The sequence below is a fragment of the Schistocerca piceifrons genome, chromosome 6 (assembly GCF_021461385.2).
Source record: "Schistocerca piceifrons isolate TAMUIC-IGC-003096 chromosome 6, iqSchPice1.1, whole genome shotgun sequence".
Classification (NCBI taxonomy): Eukaryota; Metazoa; Arthropoda; class Insecta; order Orthoptera; family Acrididae; genus Schistocerca; species Schistocerca piceifrons.
The window spans coordinates 298,243,013-298,262,184 of NC_060143.1; the positions used below are offsets into that span (position 1 = coordinate 298,243,013).

The 19,172-nt window shown below is 38.4% G+C and overlaps 1 protein-coding gene across 4 annotated transcripts in view; it reads left to right on the top strand.

The window, feature by feature from the left end:
• The window catches only part of LOC124802904 (beta-galactosidase-1-like protein 2), a 137,695-nt gene that overhangs the window by 48,189 nt on the left and 70,334 nt on the right, over positions 1–19,172 (top strand). Inside the window, exon 1 of one of the 4 annotated variants that reach the window (XM_047263969.1) lies at positions 10,165–10,228. The exons of 1 other annotated variant lie outside the window; for it this stretch is intronic. In XM_047263969.1, coding sequence (XP_047119925.1) covers positions 10,180–10,228 — 49 coding nt within the window. In that variant the 5' untranslated portion in view covers positions 10,165–10,179. Of the gene's footprint in view, positions 1–10,164; positions 10,229–10,471; positions 10,602–19,172 lie in introns of those variants that run through there. 2 more of the 4 variants (XM_047263971.1, XM_047263970.1) reach the window with 2 other exon arrangements.

Genomic DNA, 19,172 nt, shown 5'->3' on the forward strand with positions numbered 1-19,172 from the left:
GCGGCACGTTTTATATTATCGCGAAATATGGGAGAGAGTGTCACAGAAATGATACAGGATTTGGGGTGGACATCATTAGAAGAAAGGCGTTTCTCGTTGCGATGGAATCTTCTCACGAAATTCCAATCACCAACTTTCTACTCCGAATACGAAAATATTTGTTGACACCGACCTACATAGGGAGAAACGATCACCACGATAAAATAAGGGAAATCAGAGCTCTTAGGGAAAGATATAGGTGTTCGTTCTTTCCGCGCGCTATACGAGATTGGAATAATAGAGAACCCTCTGCCAGGTACTTAAATGTGATTTGCGGAGTATCCATGTAGATGTAGGGACCGATGACCTTAGCAGTTTGGTTCCTTAGGAATTCGCACACACATTTTAATCTATAGTTACTGAATGCTTGGAGAAGTAGAAATGTATGCTAACTATGATCTATTGGAGTAAAATTTCAATTTTAATGCTGATACAAGGTTATACTGTCATTGAAGATAACTTTAGACCAGTCTTACGAAACAAAGAATTTTTTCCTGTATGTGATGCTCTTGGGCAAATTTAGATCGTGCCAGAAAGAAACCAAGTGTTAATAAGAAGTAAAAACGAACAGTTTTAAATCAGTACTTCAGATGTACTTTGAAATATCAGGATGTTTGTTTCGACCTGGCGTTGTTCATCTTAAATCACTGTCGCTATAAGATCTCTTCACAGCCAATGTAATTAAAGCATACGTCCCGAGTTCGGATCTCCGTCCGGCAGTTTCAATCTGTCAGGAAGTTTCAGCTAGCAGGATGTTGTAAAGACAACTGAAATACTAACAAGAAACCACAGAGGTAATAAAACTGTTAGTTTTAGTACAAAATAATCCGAGTATGTGGAACAGCAGCCATTTGAAACGAAAGTGGTAAGTGGAACAAAGATACCCTTACTGGTAAAAAGTTACCCCGATTGACTGTACCGTAAACCTACACATACGAACCCATACCTCTATGTCACTAGTTGCCATCCACACATCAACGCATGTGAGTCATGTATTCTGGTCAGGAGAGCTTATGCTATTTCGGATTCTGATAATCTGATGCAGGAACTGGATTATCTGAAGATTGTTTTGATGTAAACTGGACATACTGATCATCAAAATGTTAGTGCTTTACAGTTTAAACTGGACATACTGATCATCAAAATGTTAGTGCTTTACAGTTTGGACCATCGTGTGAACCAAAAATAGAAATTTGTAAATCAGTTGAATTTTTACTGTTTGCGGGGTGTATATCTTCGAAAATTTAAAGAATCCTCATAAAATGCGATATTAAAAGGGCCCTTTCGCCTTTGGCCAAAACTAGAGCCTTTCTTGGATAAGTTAAAGATGATTTGTGATTGAGGAAGCCTGGAGTATATAGAATTCGGAGTATATAAAATTCCCTGTGATTGCGGAAAGACTTATATCGGACAGATTATTCGCACGGTTCATGACCTATGTGTGGAACATCAACGTCACCCACGTTTGCTCCAGCCTGAAAAATCCGCCGACTCTGAACGTTGTCTCAGTGAAGGGCATAATTCGTGGTTTGAAGAGACGCAAATTATTACTCCGGCTTCCCGTTATAGGGTTTGTGTACTGAAGGAAAGCATCGAATACAATTATTCGATAACGTTATTTATAGAGATAAAGGTTTTCCATTAAGCAAAATGTGGAATGCTATTTTATCAGATATAAAGCAACTAAGGTCTGGTTTTCGACCGGCTGGATCTTAATTTGCGATTTGTCGCTTTTCTTGGTTTTTACCGCCGGCGGCGCTGTAATTCTCTTCGCAGAAGGCAGCCCTCTCACTTCTCGCACCCGCGCAGCGGCCTGTTCCCGGTGAATAAAGCAACTTTAAAAAACCTTATAAAAATTTATTGTTTGTTATGACACGTGCAATGAAAGCGTGTGTTTCGAGATACCAAGATGGCACACTACTTGTCGAACAATGTCTGTGCTAGCGAATGCAGGTATCACTTGGCACGAGAATTTCGTAGAAGAATGTGTAATTTGTATTATTACGATTCTTCTGTAGTTACAAGATTTATAAAACTTACTGTCCTCCAACACAAAGTGCATCAGGTAAACTTGATAAACATTCTGGATGACTAGCTTGCAATACCAATTTACTCTGAATATAACTTCAGTGTCGAAAATTCCCATATTCATTAAATGTATAAGACTATAAGAACTTACATTATGCTTCCGTAGAAAGGTGCTGTCGATTTGACGCCTGTGTTTTTGGAGCGATGAATTGGCAGATCACAAGATGTTTACTGATTGCTTACCTTCCGAGTAATATCGTTGCTCCGTGCTCTTACTACATTTCACGGTTTTCTAAAGATTGTGCTCCCCAGGGTGTTGCTCACCAATCGCCACACATCGTACTGTTGCTAAGCAGCGGCGTGGGCCGCTGCAGAGACCCCTGTATTGTTGAGAACTACGTCACGTTATAATACGTTATTTATTTTAAGAGGAAAGCTATCCAGCGATAATAGCAGGGGCGTAACAATACTCAAAGATTGTTCTGGTAACCATTCTGATGTTAACATATGCAAATCATTTACCTCCTTTAACCAGATCGAAGATCAATCTGCAATAGGACTCGCACATCAGTTAATTGAATATATGAATGAAAGTGGCTATATTGACGGACCATCCATAATGAGTTGCGTGTACAGCGGTGCGCAAAAAAGAATCAAGTCACAATTTAGATTTAGCCCTTAAAGGCCCTGTAGAGGCTAACAGACTAACAGACTATTCAAGAAAGACCCCTGTATTGTGAGAAAGCTGAAAACATTAACAAATTTTTAGGCCATCTACTGTGGTAGGATTTAAAAATTTGTGCTTCAAATTTTTCCAGAGTGGCTCCAGAGACACCCGAATCTAATGCGTTGAGCTGGCAGATAAAAAACCATCTATAAACTTATAGAGAGATTCTGTGACGTTCTTAGGACTCTGATAAATATAATTCATAAGAGTAAGACATGAAAGGGACGAAGTGTAGCAACAGGCCTTAAAAATATGATCTAATACTTTTAAGATTCAATGTAAAATCGAGAACGGCGCTTTCGTAGATAAAGGAAAGATGGGAGGCGCCAACGCGGGTGCATGAAGACTGCTTATGGAAATTTCCAGTATACTTTTAAAAGGAGGTATCCAAACATTTGGCTCAAGCAAATTGAGGGAAACCACAAAAAATGTCAGTCTGGGAGGACGGTCGAGGATTTGAATCTCTGCACCACTCCGCCCGGTTCCTTTCATAAGTAGCTAGCATGAACGAATCATCCGACAAACTACTAGGTGAAACTTTCAACATCTGTGAAGGATAGGCCATTTAATGTAATTTCAAGTAATGAAATTAATGTTATGTAACAAACGAAGTAAAGCACTAACTATGATGTCGTTTGCAAGTACAAAGGGATGATAAATACTTAAATTGACTCTTAGTTACCCATTTCAGCCTGTAATATTCACGACGAAACACCTGGTTTTACGAAAAGAGCGTTGTTATAGACGCGTACGAAGCAGTACAATCTTTTTTCGTATCAACCCTCAGTGATGAAAATGGTAAACATGAAGTTCCAATGATGTTTTGTCACATGGTGCGAATGGTCACGGCCTTGTTTGACAGACGACAGAGTAGAACAGAAATGTTCAAACATTGTAACTGGAAAACTCCAGAGCACGTCTTTCATCGTGGAGACCACGATCGATCTCAAGCACCCTACTGACCTGTCCATAGAGATCGTGCAGATAAAATTATGAAAACAGCAGCTTGCGCAGAGGTGGAGAAGCATTAACTCTTCACATTCTCCATCCACGATTAGAAGATGCACAGACTTCAATGCATTAGTTCAATAAAATGTGACATTCGCCATACTGAGTAGAGTGATTCGTTCCAACTACCCCCTTTGAAAACCGGCCAACTTAAGAGTCTGAGGATCCACATGACTGTACTTAAGGCCCTGCTGACCAGTAGTACATATTGCGAAGATTGATTTCCCTATGGCTTGTGAACGATGCTTCATTTGTGAACCACATCTGGCACAGACGCGCCGCTTCGCTTTGCATTTTTCGTAGACAGCAGTCGGAGAACTGCAACCGAATTTGAATGTCATTGCCATGAAATTGTTAATGAAGCGAAATGAGAAAAAGGTGAAATGCATTGGAATAGTAGAATTCACACAATACTCTTTTCGCTAATTTCACTAGCACATTCAACCTGCCTCACAGTGATATGTGGACTGTGTATTACAACTGCTAAAACATTAGTTGCATTTCACCCATCAGTTGCTCTTCTTTTTCGATGACTATTTTATTCTTCACACTTGCAGTTTCTTCAGTTTTTTTATGTTTATTAGATTTTCAAAGACAGATCAAAATACCTTTCAGAATACAACCACACCGCTGCTTTAACAGTGTGGCGTCGTTCGCCATAAACGAAAACGAAAACCATATCCACCATTTCGAATACTGTTGACACCATGGGTTGACACTGTGAAAAGTCTAAATAGTCTCGTGAGCTAGTTGTCTGAGAGCAGAGTATGGACTGATGGTCTTCAGGCGCAAGGTAAAAGGAAGGCCCGTTCCTAAGTAACGGATTTGCTTCTGTTTGGTAATGTAGGATAGACTTTTGTGTGACCTCTTCTCCTGACGGTGGGACAATGACTTGCTCCAATACGGCCGCCGAGTAAGTGACACCAGAAACCATTTCCAGAAAGTTAAGTGATTTAGACAGGAATATAATTTAGTTTAACGCCGAAAACAAATTAAATACGTGCATTAGTGTATCGTTTAGTCTTGCCATTAAAGGTTTGACTTTTCTTTGCGTATTTTTTCAGAAAACACGAAAAGATCGTAACTTCGCGAAGTCGCGCTTAGGCTTAAATTTTGTAAACGTGTTTGTTTCTTGTTTCACGGTAATTTAACTAGTTTCTCGGTAACAAATAAGTAAACTACCGTAAATAGCGTATAACTTCATTGTTTTAATTCAGATTTCAGAAAAACAGCGTAACTTTATATTAGAAACTTGCCTATATACATTTGTTTACAGGCCTAATTCTCGTAACGTTTTTGGAGAATCATAGTTAAAGTATCTCGTTTAATTGTCCTTTTTTTTTCATTCCATCGAGTGAAATATATAATAAATAGCGTATACCTTCATTGTTTTAATACAGATCTCAGAAAAACAGCGGAATTTTAAATCAGAAACTTGCTTTTATACATTTGTGAATAGGCTTAATTCTTGTAACGTCTTTTTTGATTTTCGGTAATTTAATTGATTTATTCTAGCTAAAGTATTATTTTTGCCATGAGTGAGAAGTGCCTGACTTGCCGTAGAACTGTTAGTTCCGGGGTTTGGTGTGATGGATGTAGTAGTTTTTTTCACTGGGGGGACTGCAGTGGCGTGGGTGTTGGGAAAGTGGATCAGGCTCATCAGTGGTTATGTAGGATTTGCAGCAGAGATACGAAGATAGTGGAACAGGAGGGGAAAATTGCTGCCCTTCAGGCTGAGCTAGATCAGGCTAGGGAAGATCTGGACAGGTTAAGGAGGGAGAAGGGCAAAGAGAGGTGGGAAGTGGCAACAGGTAGCAGAAGGAACAGGCCTAGAACTAAGTCTGACAGTTTTGTGGTGAATGTCAAAAATAAGTTTGACCTGTTGCTTCAGTTAGAAACTGATGAGCCTCAAGCAGAGGTAGGTGTAGACAGGACACAACAAACTTTCAATAGGAAATTGAAAAAGAATGTAGAAAAGTCATCGAACAGGAAGAAAGTTTTGTTGTTAGGTAGTTCTCATGCCAGAGGTGTAGGCCAACTTCTGCAGGAGGAATTAGGACCAGAATACCAGGTCACAAATTTTTTCAAACCAAGTGCTAGTCTGGATCAGGTGACAGAGGATTTAGGTTCACTCTGTAAAGGATTTACCAGGGAAGACACTGTGGTTATTGTGGGAGGGCCAGGGAACAGCATCGACAGAGATCCTGGGTACAGTATAGAGTGTGACCTGGTAAAGATTGCGTCGGCATCGAGACACACCAATGTTGAATTTGTATCTGTCCTGAGACGCCATGACGGGCCTCATTTGAACTCTTCTGTTGGGAGAGTTAATTTGGAGTTGGAACGGCTGCTTGGGTCGGGTGCGGGGGCTCATATTGGTGTGGTTCCTGTTGATTATCTCAGTAGGTGGGACTATACCAGGCACGGCCTACATCTCAACAGGAAAGGGAAGGGGAAACTGGCTGGGGTAATAGCAGGAATTTTAAGGGGGGGAGGCACTGCCATGAATGGTAAAATACCAGTGGTTACAGGTGTTGGAGCAGCACCTTTTTTAGGATAGGTAAGACAGAAAGATGTCAAGTTCTACGAGAGGTCAGGATTGAAACAAATCTTCAGTTTAGGAAAGAAATTAAACAGCACAATTCTAGCACATTTGATCACCAATCACAGCTATCAATTATAAATTTTCACCAATCACCAGAAATTTTATCTCCACCAAGTTGTATCTCAGTCCTAGGTAATTCCATTGATGAATTAAAGTCACCCAACCCAGTTGACATAATCTGCCTCTCTGAACACCATGTGACCACTGGTATAGGAACTAGGCCTAAGCACAATGAGAAACTCAGACAGGAGAGTACTGCAAATGTTAGAATAAGGAAAGGTTCTCATAAAAGTATAATTAAAAATAATGTAAGTATATTTCATCAAAATATTGGGAGTTTAAAGAATAAAGTAGATGAGCTTCTGGTTTGTTTAGAAGATTTAGAAGCTGAGAATGAAATAGATACACTATACCTGTCTGAGCATCACATTGTTACTGATATGGATAAGGTAAATGTAAGTGGATATAAGCTCTCTGCACATGTAATGAGAGAAAATATGGAGAAAGGAGGAGTTGCCATATATGTCAAAAGTTATCATTGTGCAAAAAGTATAGAAACAAAAAAGTTTTGTGTAGAGAAACATATAGAAGCATGTGCCTGTGAGCTTAAATTAAATAAAGGCACATTTATAATTGTAACTGTATATAGGTCCCCATCAGGAAATTTTCATCTATTTCTGAAAAATTTGGACTCCTTGTTGTGCTCTCTGTCAGACAGGGGGAAGCAAATTATTATTTGTGGGGACTTCAATGTAGATTCTCCGAAAGAGGGTAATAGGAAAAATGACCTTGAAGTATTACTCGGTTCTTTCAATTTGACACCCGTTATTGATTTTCCTACTCGAGTGGTAAAGGATAGCAGCTCACTGATAGATAACTTCTTTATGGACCAAGATAAGTTTAACCAGACAAATGCTCAGCCTGTTGAGAATGGTCTTTCTGATCATGGTGCACAGCTAGTTACAATATATGACATAGCTCCATCCAGCAATACTAAACAGTCCTCCAAAGTAGTACGTTCAGTCAACGATTTAACAATTGCAAATTTCAGGGAAAGCCTACAGCAGTTAGACTGGGATGAGGTGTACCGTGAACCTGACGCCAATTTAAAATATAATTTATTTCATGACATTTTTGTAAATGCATTTGAAAACTGCTTCCCCAAGAAAATAGTTAAATATGCTCGTAAGAAACCTTGTAACAAACCATGGCTTACTAAGGGTATAAAAATATCTTGTAACCGGAAAAGGGAAATGTATCTGACAGCAAGAAAGAGTAGTGACTCAGAAACTATCAAAAATTATAAAAACTACTGTGTTATATTAAGAACAGTTATTAAAAAATCCAGGAGTATGTGTATCGTGTCTGAAATCAGCAACTCTGATAATAAAATTAAAACAATTTGGAATATTATTAAAAGAGAAACAGGTCAACCAAGAGCAGAAGAAGACAGTATTACCATCAAATTGAATGAAAACTTTACGAACAAAAAGTCAGAAGTTGAAAATATTTTTAATAATCATTTTCTAAATGTTGTGGATATAGTAGGATCCAGGTGTTCATTAGAAGATGCTAGGCTGCTAATGGAAGAGGCCATACCTATGCAATTTGATACAATTGAAATCTCACCCACTTCTCCCTCTGAAATTAGGAAAATAATAAACTTGCTTAAAAGCAAAAACTCACATGGAATTGATGGCATTTCCAGCAAAATACTAAAAGCTTGTTCTCAACAGATAAGTAAGATTCTCAGCCACCTGTGTAATAGCTCTCTGGAACAGGGCATTTTCCCTGATAGAGTGAAATATGCTATTGTTATACCTTTGCATAAAAAGGGGGATAGATCTGATGTCAACAATTACCGTCCAATCTCCCTTCTAACAGCTTTATCCAAAATTTTTGAGAAAGTAATGTATTCAAGAGTAGCTTCACATATCTGTAAAAATGAAGTACTAACAAAATGTCAGTTTGGTTTCCAGAAAGGTTTTTCAACAGAAAATGCCATATATGCTTTCACCAGTCAAATTTTGAATGATCTGAATAACCGAACACCACCCATTGGGATTTTTTGTGATCTATCAAAGGCTTTTGATTGTGTAAATCATGAAATTCTGCTAGACAAGCTCAAGTATTGTGGCGTGAGTGGGACAGTGCACAAATGGTTTAATTCGTACCTAACTGGAAGAGTGCAGAAAGTTGAAATAAGTAGTTCTCGTAACATGCAAAGATCAGCACATTCCTCAAACTGGGGAACTATCAAGAATGGGGTTCCACAAGGGTCAGTCTTGGGTCCTTTGTTGTTCTTATTATATATTAATGACTTGCCATTCTATATTCATGAAGAGGCAAAGTTAGTTCTCTTTGCTGATGATACAAGTATAGTAATCACACCTGACAAACAAGAATTAACTGATGAAATTGTCAATACTGTCTTTCAGAAAATTACTAAGTGGTTCCATGTAAACGGACTCTCACTGAATTTTGATAAGACACAGTACATACAGTTCCATACAGGGAATGGTATGACGCCATTAATAAATATAGACCTTAATGAGAAGCATATAGCTAAGGTAGAATATTCCAAATTTTTAGGTGTGTCCATTGATGAGAGATTAAATTGGAAGAAACACATTGATGATCTGCTGAAACGTTTGAGTTCAGCTACTTATGCAGTAAGGGTCATTGCAAATTTTGGTGATAAACATGTTAGTAAATTAGCTTACTATGCCTATTTTCACTCATTGCTTTCATATGGCATCATATTTTGGGGGAATTCATCACTGAGGAATAAAGTATTTATTGCACAAAAGCGTGTAATCAGAATAATAGCTGGAGTCCACCCAAGATCATCCTGCAGACATTTATTTAAGGATCTAGGGATATTCACAGTAGCTTCTCAGTATATATACTCTCTTATGAAATTTGTTATTAACAACCAAACCCAATTCAAAAGTAATAGCAGTGTGCATAACTACAATACTAGGAGAAAGGATGATCTTCACTATTCAAGATTAAATCTAACTTTGGCACAGAAAGGGGTGAATTATACTGGCACTAAAGTCTTTGGTCACTTACCAAATAGTATCAAAAGTCTGACAGATAACCAACAAGTATTTAAGAAGAAATTAAAAGAATTTCTGAATGACAACTCCTTCTACTCCATAGAGGAATTTTTAGATATAAATTAAGAAAAAAAAGAAAAAATATTTAAAAATAAAAAAAAATAAAAATAAAGAAAAACAAAAAACACAAAAAATAAAGTTGTTATATTAACTTAAGTATGTTGTTATATTAACCTAATTATGTCATGTATTAGAAAATTCGACTCGTTCCACATCATTACGAAATATCGTATTCATGATCCATGGAACTAGTATTAATCTAATCTAATCTCTAATCTGATGAGTTACGCACATCTTATGTCGTCGAAGTCTTGGTTTGAAGGCTCTTTCAGATGCAACACACTGCACCGTTGTGCACATGTTTTGAGCTCAATAAAGATACAGAGATAAACGGATCAAATTAAATGATATTATTCCTTAATATATACTCGAGTAAAGTCGCTTGTGCGTTTTACAGTCATAAGAAAATAGACACGATACTGGATACAGTACTAGTACTATCGATATATCGAATTAGTTCTCGATAGCTCGGATGCATAGTCTTGGAAATGCAGTCGACACGTAGGCGTGGTGCAGATGCATCCACAGCTGACTTCAGTTCCACTGCGCCAGAAATGTTGTTACTGTTGTGGTTTTGAGGCGAAGGTGGAATGAGATATTGGTTGCATGTATTGGTAGTTTGCAGCTGTGTTCCTATCAGTACGATTGACTCGGCCATTGCTGTTTGTAACTTGAAATAAAATTCTATAAATTTTACGTGTTTATTTGTAATTAATTTATATTGCCACTTTGTATGATTATTTTTCAACATTAAACTGAAGAACTGCCAATAAAAAAACAGAAGGAACTCGCCGCAAAAGTGCCCGATTCCGGTGGGAGCTATCTCGGCTAAACTGTCGAAGGCACTGCGTGTCACGTGGTACTGTGTCTTATTCACCGCCAGTCTGAACACTTCCCTGTGTGTCACAGTATTCTGCTTTACAAGTGGAGTGAAAGACGTTAAAACTAAAAAAAACTAAGTGGCACAGGGCGTAGTGTTCGTACACGAAGCTCAACAGATTCGGTTCCATGGGTTTGTCTGACTGCAATATGTAACCAATTACTTGGCTGAAGCGCGATTGGTCCATGGATCATTCGACGATAAATCTTAATGATGTGGAAGCGCGATTTTTTCGGCTACATTAACAGCGTTTGCACCCGAATTAAACTGTTATCTGCCGAACTATGTCAAATCTTATCAGTACGGAACACTTCTTAGTTCACGTATGGCACTACTGTAAACCACCCTATGAATTAAATTAAAAACCCATGGCCATAATAGAAACAAGTTCATTAAAGTTAGACCACACCTTTCTTTTTTAATCTAAAGCACATGCATTCGATTACTCTTATTTTGTGTAAGTCACCCGCTGTCCCCCAAATAACAGCGCGCCCGATACTTCCTTTGTATTGCCACTATTGTGCCGTACTCCACTATTAAAATTTCGATTAACATTATCCTGGATCCATATACATACCCCTCACACGGCAGCGAAGTGCATGGCACAGGGTACGTAGCACAGTACTTGATAGAGTATCTTTCTCTTCCAATTTCGTATGAAGCGGGGGAAGTATGAACGCTTACGTACCTGTGTGCTCGTTTTTGAGATCTTGATTCATGATTCATTCCGTATGAGAATGAACTAAATACACGAATTCCTTGCTGTGCTACCAGTTATCGTACAAGGCACAAAATTCCATGTCCGTTCAATAAGGACAATTTCTTTTAAGGACTTCACCGCAAACAGTGTGATACATGTAGTTAGTTAAATTGGTCCATGGATCATTCGCACGATAAATCTTAATGATGTGCAACAAGTCATTTTACATTCATATCGAAACTTAAACTGTAAATATGGGTACATGGTAAACATGTATCAGTTTTTTTAAATACAGATGTCAGTAATTCCTACCCACCATCTGTTACTACAATAATAGAAGTTCTACAGAATAGCAGTTGAGATTTTACTTTGCTGTCTGTCAGACGTTTATCACTGGATAGATTATCAAAAATTTTAGTTGCAGCACTGTACACCTTTTTTGTGCTAAAGACAATCATAATTATAATTATGTACAGTGCATCATTGTAAGTTTCAAACTGTAGTGGATTATTTACAACGAACTTTATGAGGAGATAATTATGTTATAGCGAAGCAGTAGGCAGAATTTGTACAAAATGATCGTGGGCAAGCATCACATATTATTCTTACAGCACATTTTTACCAGTGATGATTTTCTTTCTTAAAGAAGAGTTACCTCAGAACATTATTCCATATGAGATTATTGAATGAAAATGCTCAAACTGTGTTAACTCACTGATTTGTCTCTGCCCATGGTTTGAATGAAGAGTGCAAATGTAACTGAACTAGGTTTTTCTAGGAGTTCCAAAATGTGCTTTTTCCCGTTTAAATTCTCATCAATATGGACACCTGAGAGTTTTGAAGTTTCCATCATATTTATTATTTCTTCACCATGTGTTACATATATAATTGGTGGTTTAACCATAGATGAGCACAACTGAATAAGCTGTCTTTTTAGAATTGAGGTTGAGGTCATCCACAGAAAACCAGCGGATGGTACTTTTAAGAACACTGATTTACAATTTCTACTCTTTTTGTATGTGTGCTTGGATTAATTACGATACTGGTGTCCTGGCAACAGCATATTTCAGTCTTTCTCGAAAAATGGGCACCTTGATTTTGTGATGTGTTACGGGACATATTTCGGATAAGACAAGGTGTACTATATGGGAACAAGCTTTTACTACTCTCTTGGAAATGCCAATAAAAGCATATGAGCTTTTATTTTTGAGAGAATATAAAATTTTCTTAATTTCAGAAAAAGGAGTTGGTTATACGGATATGATTGGATGTTATGAGAGATGATTTTCCAACACATTACTATGATTTTTCCCTTGAACTGATTGTCCCCGTACTTTCTACTATATGTAAGAAATGATTATTTAATATATGTGCTACCTGTAAGGAACCATTTATAGATTGTCCCCACAGGATAAAAATTATTTCATCATGCCTTTTAGTTAAACTCGAAGGATGTACTTCTTAGATCATTGCTTCTATCCAATAGCAGAACATTTAGAATTATAATTATGTTGTTGTACCAAGAAGTGACTAGAGAGTCAGTTAACATCAGAATTTTGAGAACATAGAGAGAGAGAGAGATGGCATTTTTCCCAGTATTCAACCAATTATCCTGACATTACAAAATTGATATAATGTCCTAGGAGAAAAATTCTGCAATCATTGGTTTTAAAACAGATAAAAACTGAAGTCTGCCACTTGCATTACGTAAAATTGAGCTTATGTGATCATTCCACATCAAATCTTCACAATTTGTTATGTCCAGGTGTTTGTATAAGTTGACAGATTCTACTTCTACATCTGTAGCAATATGCTGCGAATCACTGTGAAGTGCATGGTAGAAGGTACCAGTTATTAGGGTTTATTCCGTTCCATTAATAAAAGATGATTGTTTAAATGCCTCTATGTTGCTGTAATTGACACAATTTTACCCTTACAATCCCTATGTAAGGGGGTTGTAATATATTCCTAGGATCATTATTTAAAGATGGTTCATGAAACTTAATTAGCAGACTTTCTCAGGATAGTTTTTGTCTATTTTCATCTCCGTGACACTCTCCCACTGGAGAAATAAACCTGTGAGCATTTGTGCTGCCCTTCTCTGCATACATTCAGTATCCCCTGCCAGACCTATTTGATATTAGTGCCAAACACTTGAACAGTATTGCAGGATGGGTTGCATTATTGATTTGTAAGCAGTCTCCTTTGTAGACTGTGTGCATTTCTGTAGTATATTACTAATAAACCCAAATCTACTACCTGCTTTGCCCTTGAATGAACCTATGTGATCGTTTAATTTCATGTTCCTACTAAGTGTTACACCCAAGTATTTGTATGAGTTTACAGATTCCAACTGTGATTCAGTAATATTACATTCATATGATACTATGTCCCCCCCCCTCCCCCCTCTCTCTGTTTCTTTCTTCTTCTTTTGTTATATATACTGTGAGTTTATACTATGGTGAACCTCTCCCATTATGGACTATTGGGTACATATCTATCCAGTGCAAGGTCTACTATTCCAGTTGTGGCTCACTGGTATTGTTATCATAGGATACATTTTTACATTCTGTAAAATGCGCAATCAAAGAAAGTTGCCAGTCTTTGCGCTGCTTTGCAGTTTGCTCAAAATCTGACATGATATTTGTGTAGATTTTGTTGGACAGTACGTGATTATAGAAAACCTCCTTGTCTGATCCTAGATAGCATGCTGTGTTCTCCCTGCCAGGAATTCCACCATCCAGTCACAAATGTTGTGTGATATCCCATAGGACTGTACTTTCATTAATAAGTGTTGATATGATATTGAGTTGAATGCTTTTTGGAAATGAAGAAATAGTCCACCTATATGATTGTACTGATCCAAGGCATTTAGTGTGTCGTACATGTAATATTTGAGTTGGATTTAGCATGACAGATGATTTTGGAGTACATGGGGTCCTTCTGTTCATGATGACTCATTATGGTTGAGCTCAGAATATATTCTATAGTCTAATAGGATAATGAACTGCAATTTTGTAGCTCATGTGTATTACCCCTCTAGTTGGTGTAACCTGTGTCTTCTTCAACCACTGGACACAGTTTTGTGTTAAAGAGATGTGTGGCATATGAAGGTTATGAAAGTGTCAGTTGCAAATTCTGTGTAGAATATTATAGGAATTCCAAAGGACTCTGCAGCCTTGTTCACTTTTGTTGATTTCAGCTATTTCAAAACATCATTGACATTAATATCTATATCACTCATCTCTGCGGAGGTGCAAGAGTTAATCTCAGACAGAACTCCAGGATCTTCTGTGTAAAGGTACAACAGGAAATGGAGTTCAGCATTTTTGCTTTTGCTTTGCTACCTCCAATTTCAGTTCCTCTATCATCCATGAGTGGCTGGACACCAACTTTGATGCCACTGATTGCTTTCACATACAACCAGAATTTCTTTCTACATTCTGTGAGCTGTCTTTACAATAATATTCTTCTACAGTAGTTGTTAAGGACTTAAATTACTGCTTTTTTGATAGCCAGATGCATTTCATTTTTCAACTCACTGTCTATAGCCCTTATGTTTTGTTATAATCATGAATTGTTTTAATAGGTTTATATCTGTCCAGTTCTTTGTCAGTTATTCTTTTAAACTCTGCATTTGCTGGCCTGGTGCTAAGTTTTTGAGTTATTCCTTCAGATAGGCTTGTGACACTACTGCATTCTTATCTAGTTTGATGAACATGTATAGCTTTCTGCTTGTTTCTTGTCCACTATACTTTTGTTGCTATTACTGTTTCTTGGTCACTAGTAACAGTTTCGGTGTGGACATGTCAGAGATGCCAAGTCTGTTTGTTGTCATTAAATGTGATACATTTCCATCATGAGTGTGCTTCCCAGTAATCTGTTCTGTTCTTGAGTTTTCAGCAAAGGCATTTAATATAGTTTTTAAAGATGTGTTGTCAAGCCCACCACTTATGAAACTGTATATATCTCAAATAATTGTTGGATAATTAAAGCCTTCTCCAGTGAAGAGGAAACATACATATTAGCAAGCTGAGCCTTTCTTTAATGGTTAGTAGGAGGACCCAATTATATGTTTTTGCCCACATGTCCTTCAGAATTACAACACCAAGAAGTATTGATTTTCTACAAGAAAATATAAATCAGTATGAGTGATGAGTATAGTCAATTACAGAGCAAACACGTAATGCTGACTGAACTGTTATTGATTTTAAAAATACCACAGGTCTAGCATCAATATAGTGCTCGCACAAACACTTACATGTTGAAGTGCAAGCAGTTTTAAGGGGAATTCATGTAATTCTGTGTTATTAACAAGACATGTTGTGTACAGGGAAAGTCCAGATTGCTGTTATAAATTATATGGTTTGTTGCAGAAATACAAAAGTGGAGTTTGGAATGAGAACCTCTACCAGGAAATCTATTGTTTGCCACAACAGCAAAAATAAAGTCTGGTTCAATAGCATTCTTGATTTTATGGGCTCCAAGGGCTTAATTGTCATGATTCCAAACTGGATTACAATGGTGGTGTAGTTGTTAAAATGGCAAGAAGATCTACAAAATGTTTTCTGATGTCACAGACATCAGTCTCCTTACACTCATGGTATCTGTGTAGTATGTTGAGGCACCATGCATTATCTGAAAAATATCTGACACTTGTCAATTGTGGTGCTGCATTGTCATCCTGAAAATTCATTTCTCAAGGAATGTTTGATTGTAGTTTGGAATAATATCAGGAGTGCATCGTGCAGAAAAACGAGGTGCATGCCACTTGTTAAGTGGAAAGTGCAATGTGTAGTCCACTCAGAGATCCGTCAATAATAAATGCCCACTTGTTAATGTTGACCTGCTCATTTACACAGCCAAAACAATAGTTATTTTGTCAGTTGACAGAATAAGGTTAATTTAACTTCATCAGAGAAGTGAATTCTGGATGGAAACTGAAGCTTTGGTTCATAGCATCTAAAAACTATGAAAGAAAACAGAGACACGGGACACAATCAACAAATTTTCCTTATTGTAAAGGCATGTTGCACCAGAAACAAGCAAGGACTTTGATTTATTTGACAAAGAGAAAACTCTTACAAGATAGTCCTGGAGCAATGCAAGCTATTTCAAGCAAGCACTCCAATCAAAACCCAGTTCAGACAGTATCAAAGTTACAACAACAACAATTGAGGTTCAACATGTAAATGCTGTAAACCAAACTAATATGGCATTTGATACACAATTCACTGACTGCTTTACAATTGTCTCAGACAGGTCATGGGCTGGCTTTCATGCAGGATCCGTAGAGGGCAGTTCTCATGACAAGCACCATCTGGTGGCCAGAAGCAGTAATGTTGCACGAGCTACTTATTTCCCATAATTACATCAGATGCCACTGCTACATCCTCTTTGTGTCCCCCTCCCCCCAAACCCAGCAGTGACTGCTGTGGGAGAAAAATAGGTGGTGCATCACCTGGAAGGACTGTGACTAGGGGTGGTGGCATATCGATGTCCATGGGTGTGACTGTGGAAGGCCAAGGCAGGACTTGTCTTGATGGGACCAGGATGATGGAGATGAAGTTTATTTCGGTGGTGCCACAAAAGTTCATGGACAAAGGCCTTGATACATGTCATGGACCCATGCAGGTGCTAGACATATGCAGATCCAGTTTAGGTTGTGTTAGAACTCTCAGCTTGTCACTGGGGATACCCACCAGGAAGCTAGAGGCCTCAATGACAACATGTGCTGGCGGCAGCTGAACATGTCTGAGGGGCTGCTGTAAGGGCAGCTATGCTGGACTGCGGCCTTCTGTCAGGGTGGCCCTGTAAGCTACTGGTAAACCATGGAGAGCATTAGTTCAGTGTTGGACATCATTTCCTTAAGGACTAGTAGACAAAAAATTAACTATCGTCTATCTGAGTCCATTGGTCGAGAGAATGAACCCCAGATATGACATGCTCCATTTCATGAAAAAACACTTGTTCAGATTGCATAGTAGTTCTTTTGCTGCCAGCCTCTGAAACAAGACTTCACAGTTGCAGAGATGGTCCTCTGAAGTTCCACCTATAACCAAGATATGCAGCCTTGTAGTAATTGATCCATAAAATGCTGAAATATTGCAAGGACTGAAAAGATTTGAAAGTAACTGATTATAATGGTAGAGGCAATATGACACATTGGGTACTAGGTAAATTTGTGATGCTGCTCACAAAGGAATTTGAAAGTGTGCCTCTGTGAGGTAAATTTCAGTAAGTAACGTGCCATGGCCTAATTTTGCAAAGAGTCTATCCAAGTTAGTGTGGGATAAGTTTCCACTTCTGCTTGTGAGTTGTTACTTTAGAGATACCATAAAGTCTCAAGGTGGTGTGAGTTTGCGTGTTATTAGCAGTGGAGGGGGCCATTGAATGGGCGTAAACATATTTTCGGGAGTGAGTGTTTACAGTTCTGTTTTGAGGGTGTCCTTTAGACCCAGGGACACTGGAAAAACTATGAAGAAGCATGGGGCAGCTGTCACCTTAATAGTGATGTGAACATTGAAATCAATTGCCTTTCCTACACCATGTGAGAATATTTGAGTGTATCTGTCATAGAAAGGTTTTAGGGCACTGCAAGGCCCTTAGAATTCTGTGGACTGTACTGTTACAGAACCATAAATCGCGGAATGCTCTGCGTGTGTGGTGACGGAAGCAGTGTTAACATCTAGGCACCAGCACTGCCACTGCTGTGGCTTGTTGCTGCTGATGTAGTTGTTTTGGGATTCAGAGTCATCCAGACAATGGAACAGATCTGATGGAGCTGGTGTGACATCCCGCACTACCGGTCTGAGAAAGCTGACTGCCAACATGTCTTCCTCCATTGTGAACAACATCTGGGCTGCATGAGCAGTTTTGCAGGCTTTAACTGTTCCCATTATTTCCACCAGAGAAAGTTCTGATGCCTACAATACACGGCTTCTCACTTTCAAGTCCTGGGTGAGACTCACTATAACTTGTCTGATTAGAAAATAAGGCTAGTTGTGCTTGCACAAATATTTGAAATTGCAAATTCTACTTAATCCATTTAAGTCAGTAGCCTACTCCGTGTCAGATTGATTGGGATGTTTCTTTCACTGCCAAAATTCTAACCTGCCCATAAAAACTTGTTTCCTCATCGATAAATTTTCTTGTAATGAAGAAAATATTCTTGGCAACTCAAGTTCCATCAAATTTGTTAATGATTCAAGTTTTTGTAGTAGCTGATACAGTTCAGGATTTCTTGACCATAAAATGGCCTTTTGTCTTTTGGTGCAGGAAGTTTAGCAAGATGTCATCAGCAGTTAGTTCTCATTCTTCACTTTGTAAATGATGAGGAAGACGAAACATGAATTGCACAGAAAACATATCGGTTACATTCTGTAAGACTTGCACTGCCTGCAATAATGCCACTGTTAGCTCATGATAACCGCATGCACTTTATTGTATGTGTAGGCTTCTGTGACCATTGTCACTGTCAATAAAATTCTTGTGGGCTGTTGACTGCATTGTCAGTATATGAAAGTGTCCGAGCTTCTGCCACTTGCAATAGTGGCTGAAATGTCAGACAATTTTATATATTGACAATGCAGTTAACAGCCCAGAAGAATTTTATTGACTGCGCAGTTTTTGTTAGTAATAGTTGTAATTCCTCTGTGGTTGAGAAAAATACACTCTCACCTAAATACAAAAATATTCAGAGTCCTGAATGAGATTTTCACTCTGCAGCGCACACTCCGCTGCAGAGTGAAAATCTCATTCTGGAAACATCCCCCAGGCTGTGGCTAAACCATGTCCCCGCAATATCCTTTCTTGCAGGAGTGCTAGTTCTGCAAGGTTCGCAGGAGAGCTTCTGTAAAGTTTGGAAGGTAGGAGATGAGGTACTGGCAGAAGTGAAGCTGTGAGGGCGGGGCATGGGTTGTGCTTGGGTAGCTCAGTTGGTAGAGCACTTGCCTGCGAAAGGCAAAGGTCCCGAGTTCAAGTCTCGGTCCGGCACACAGTTT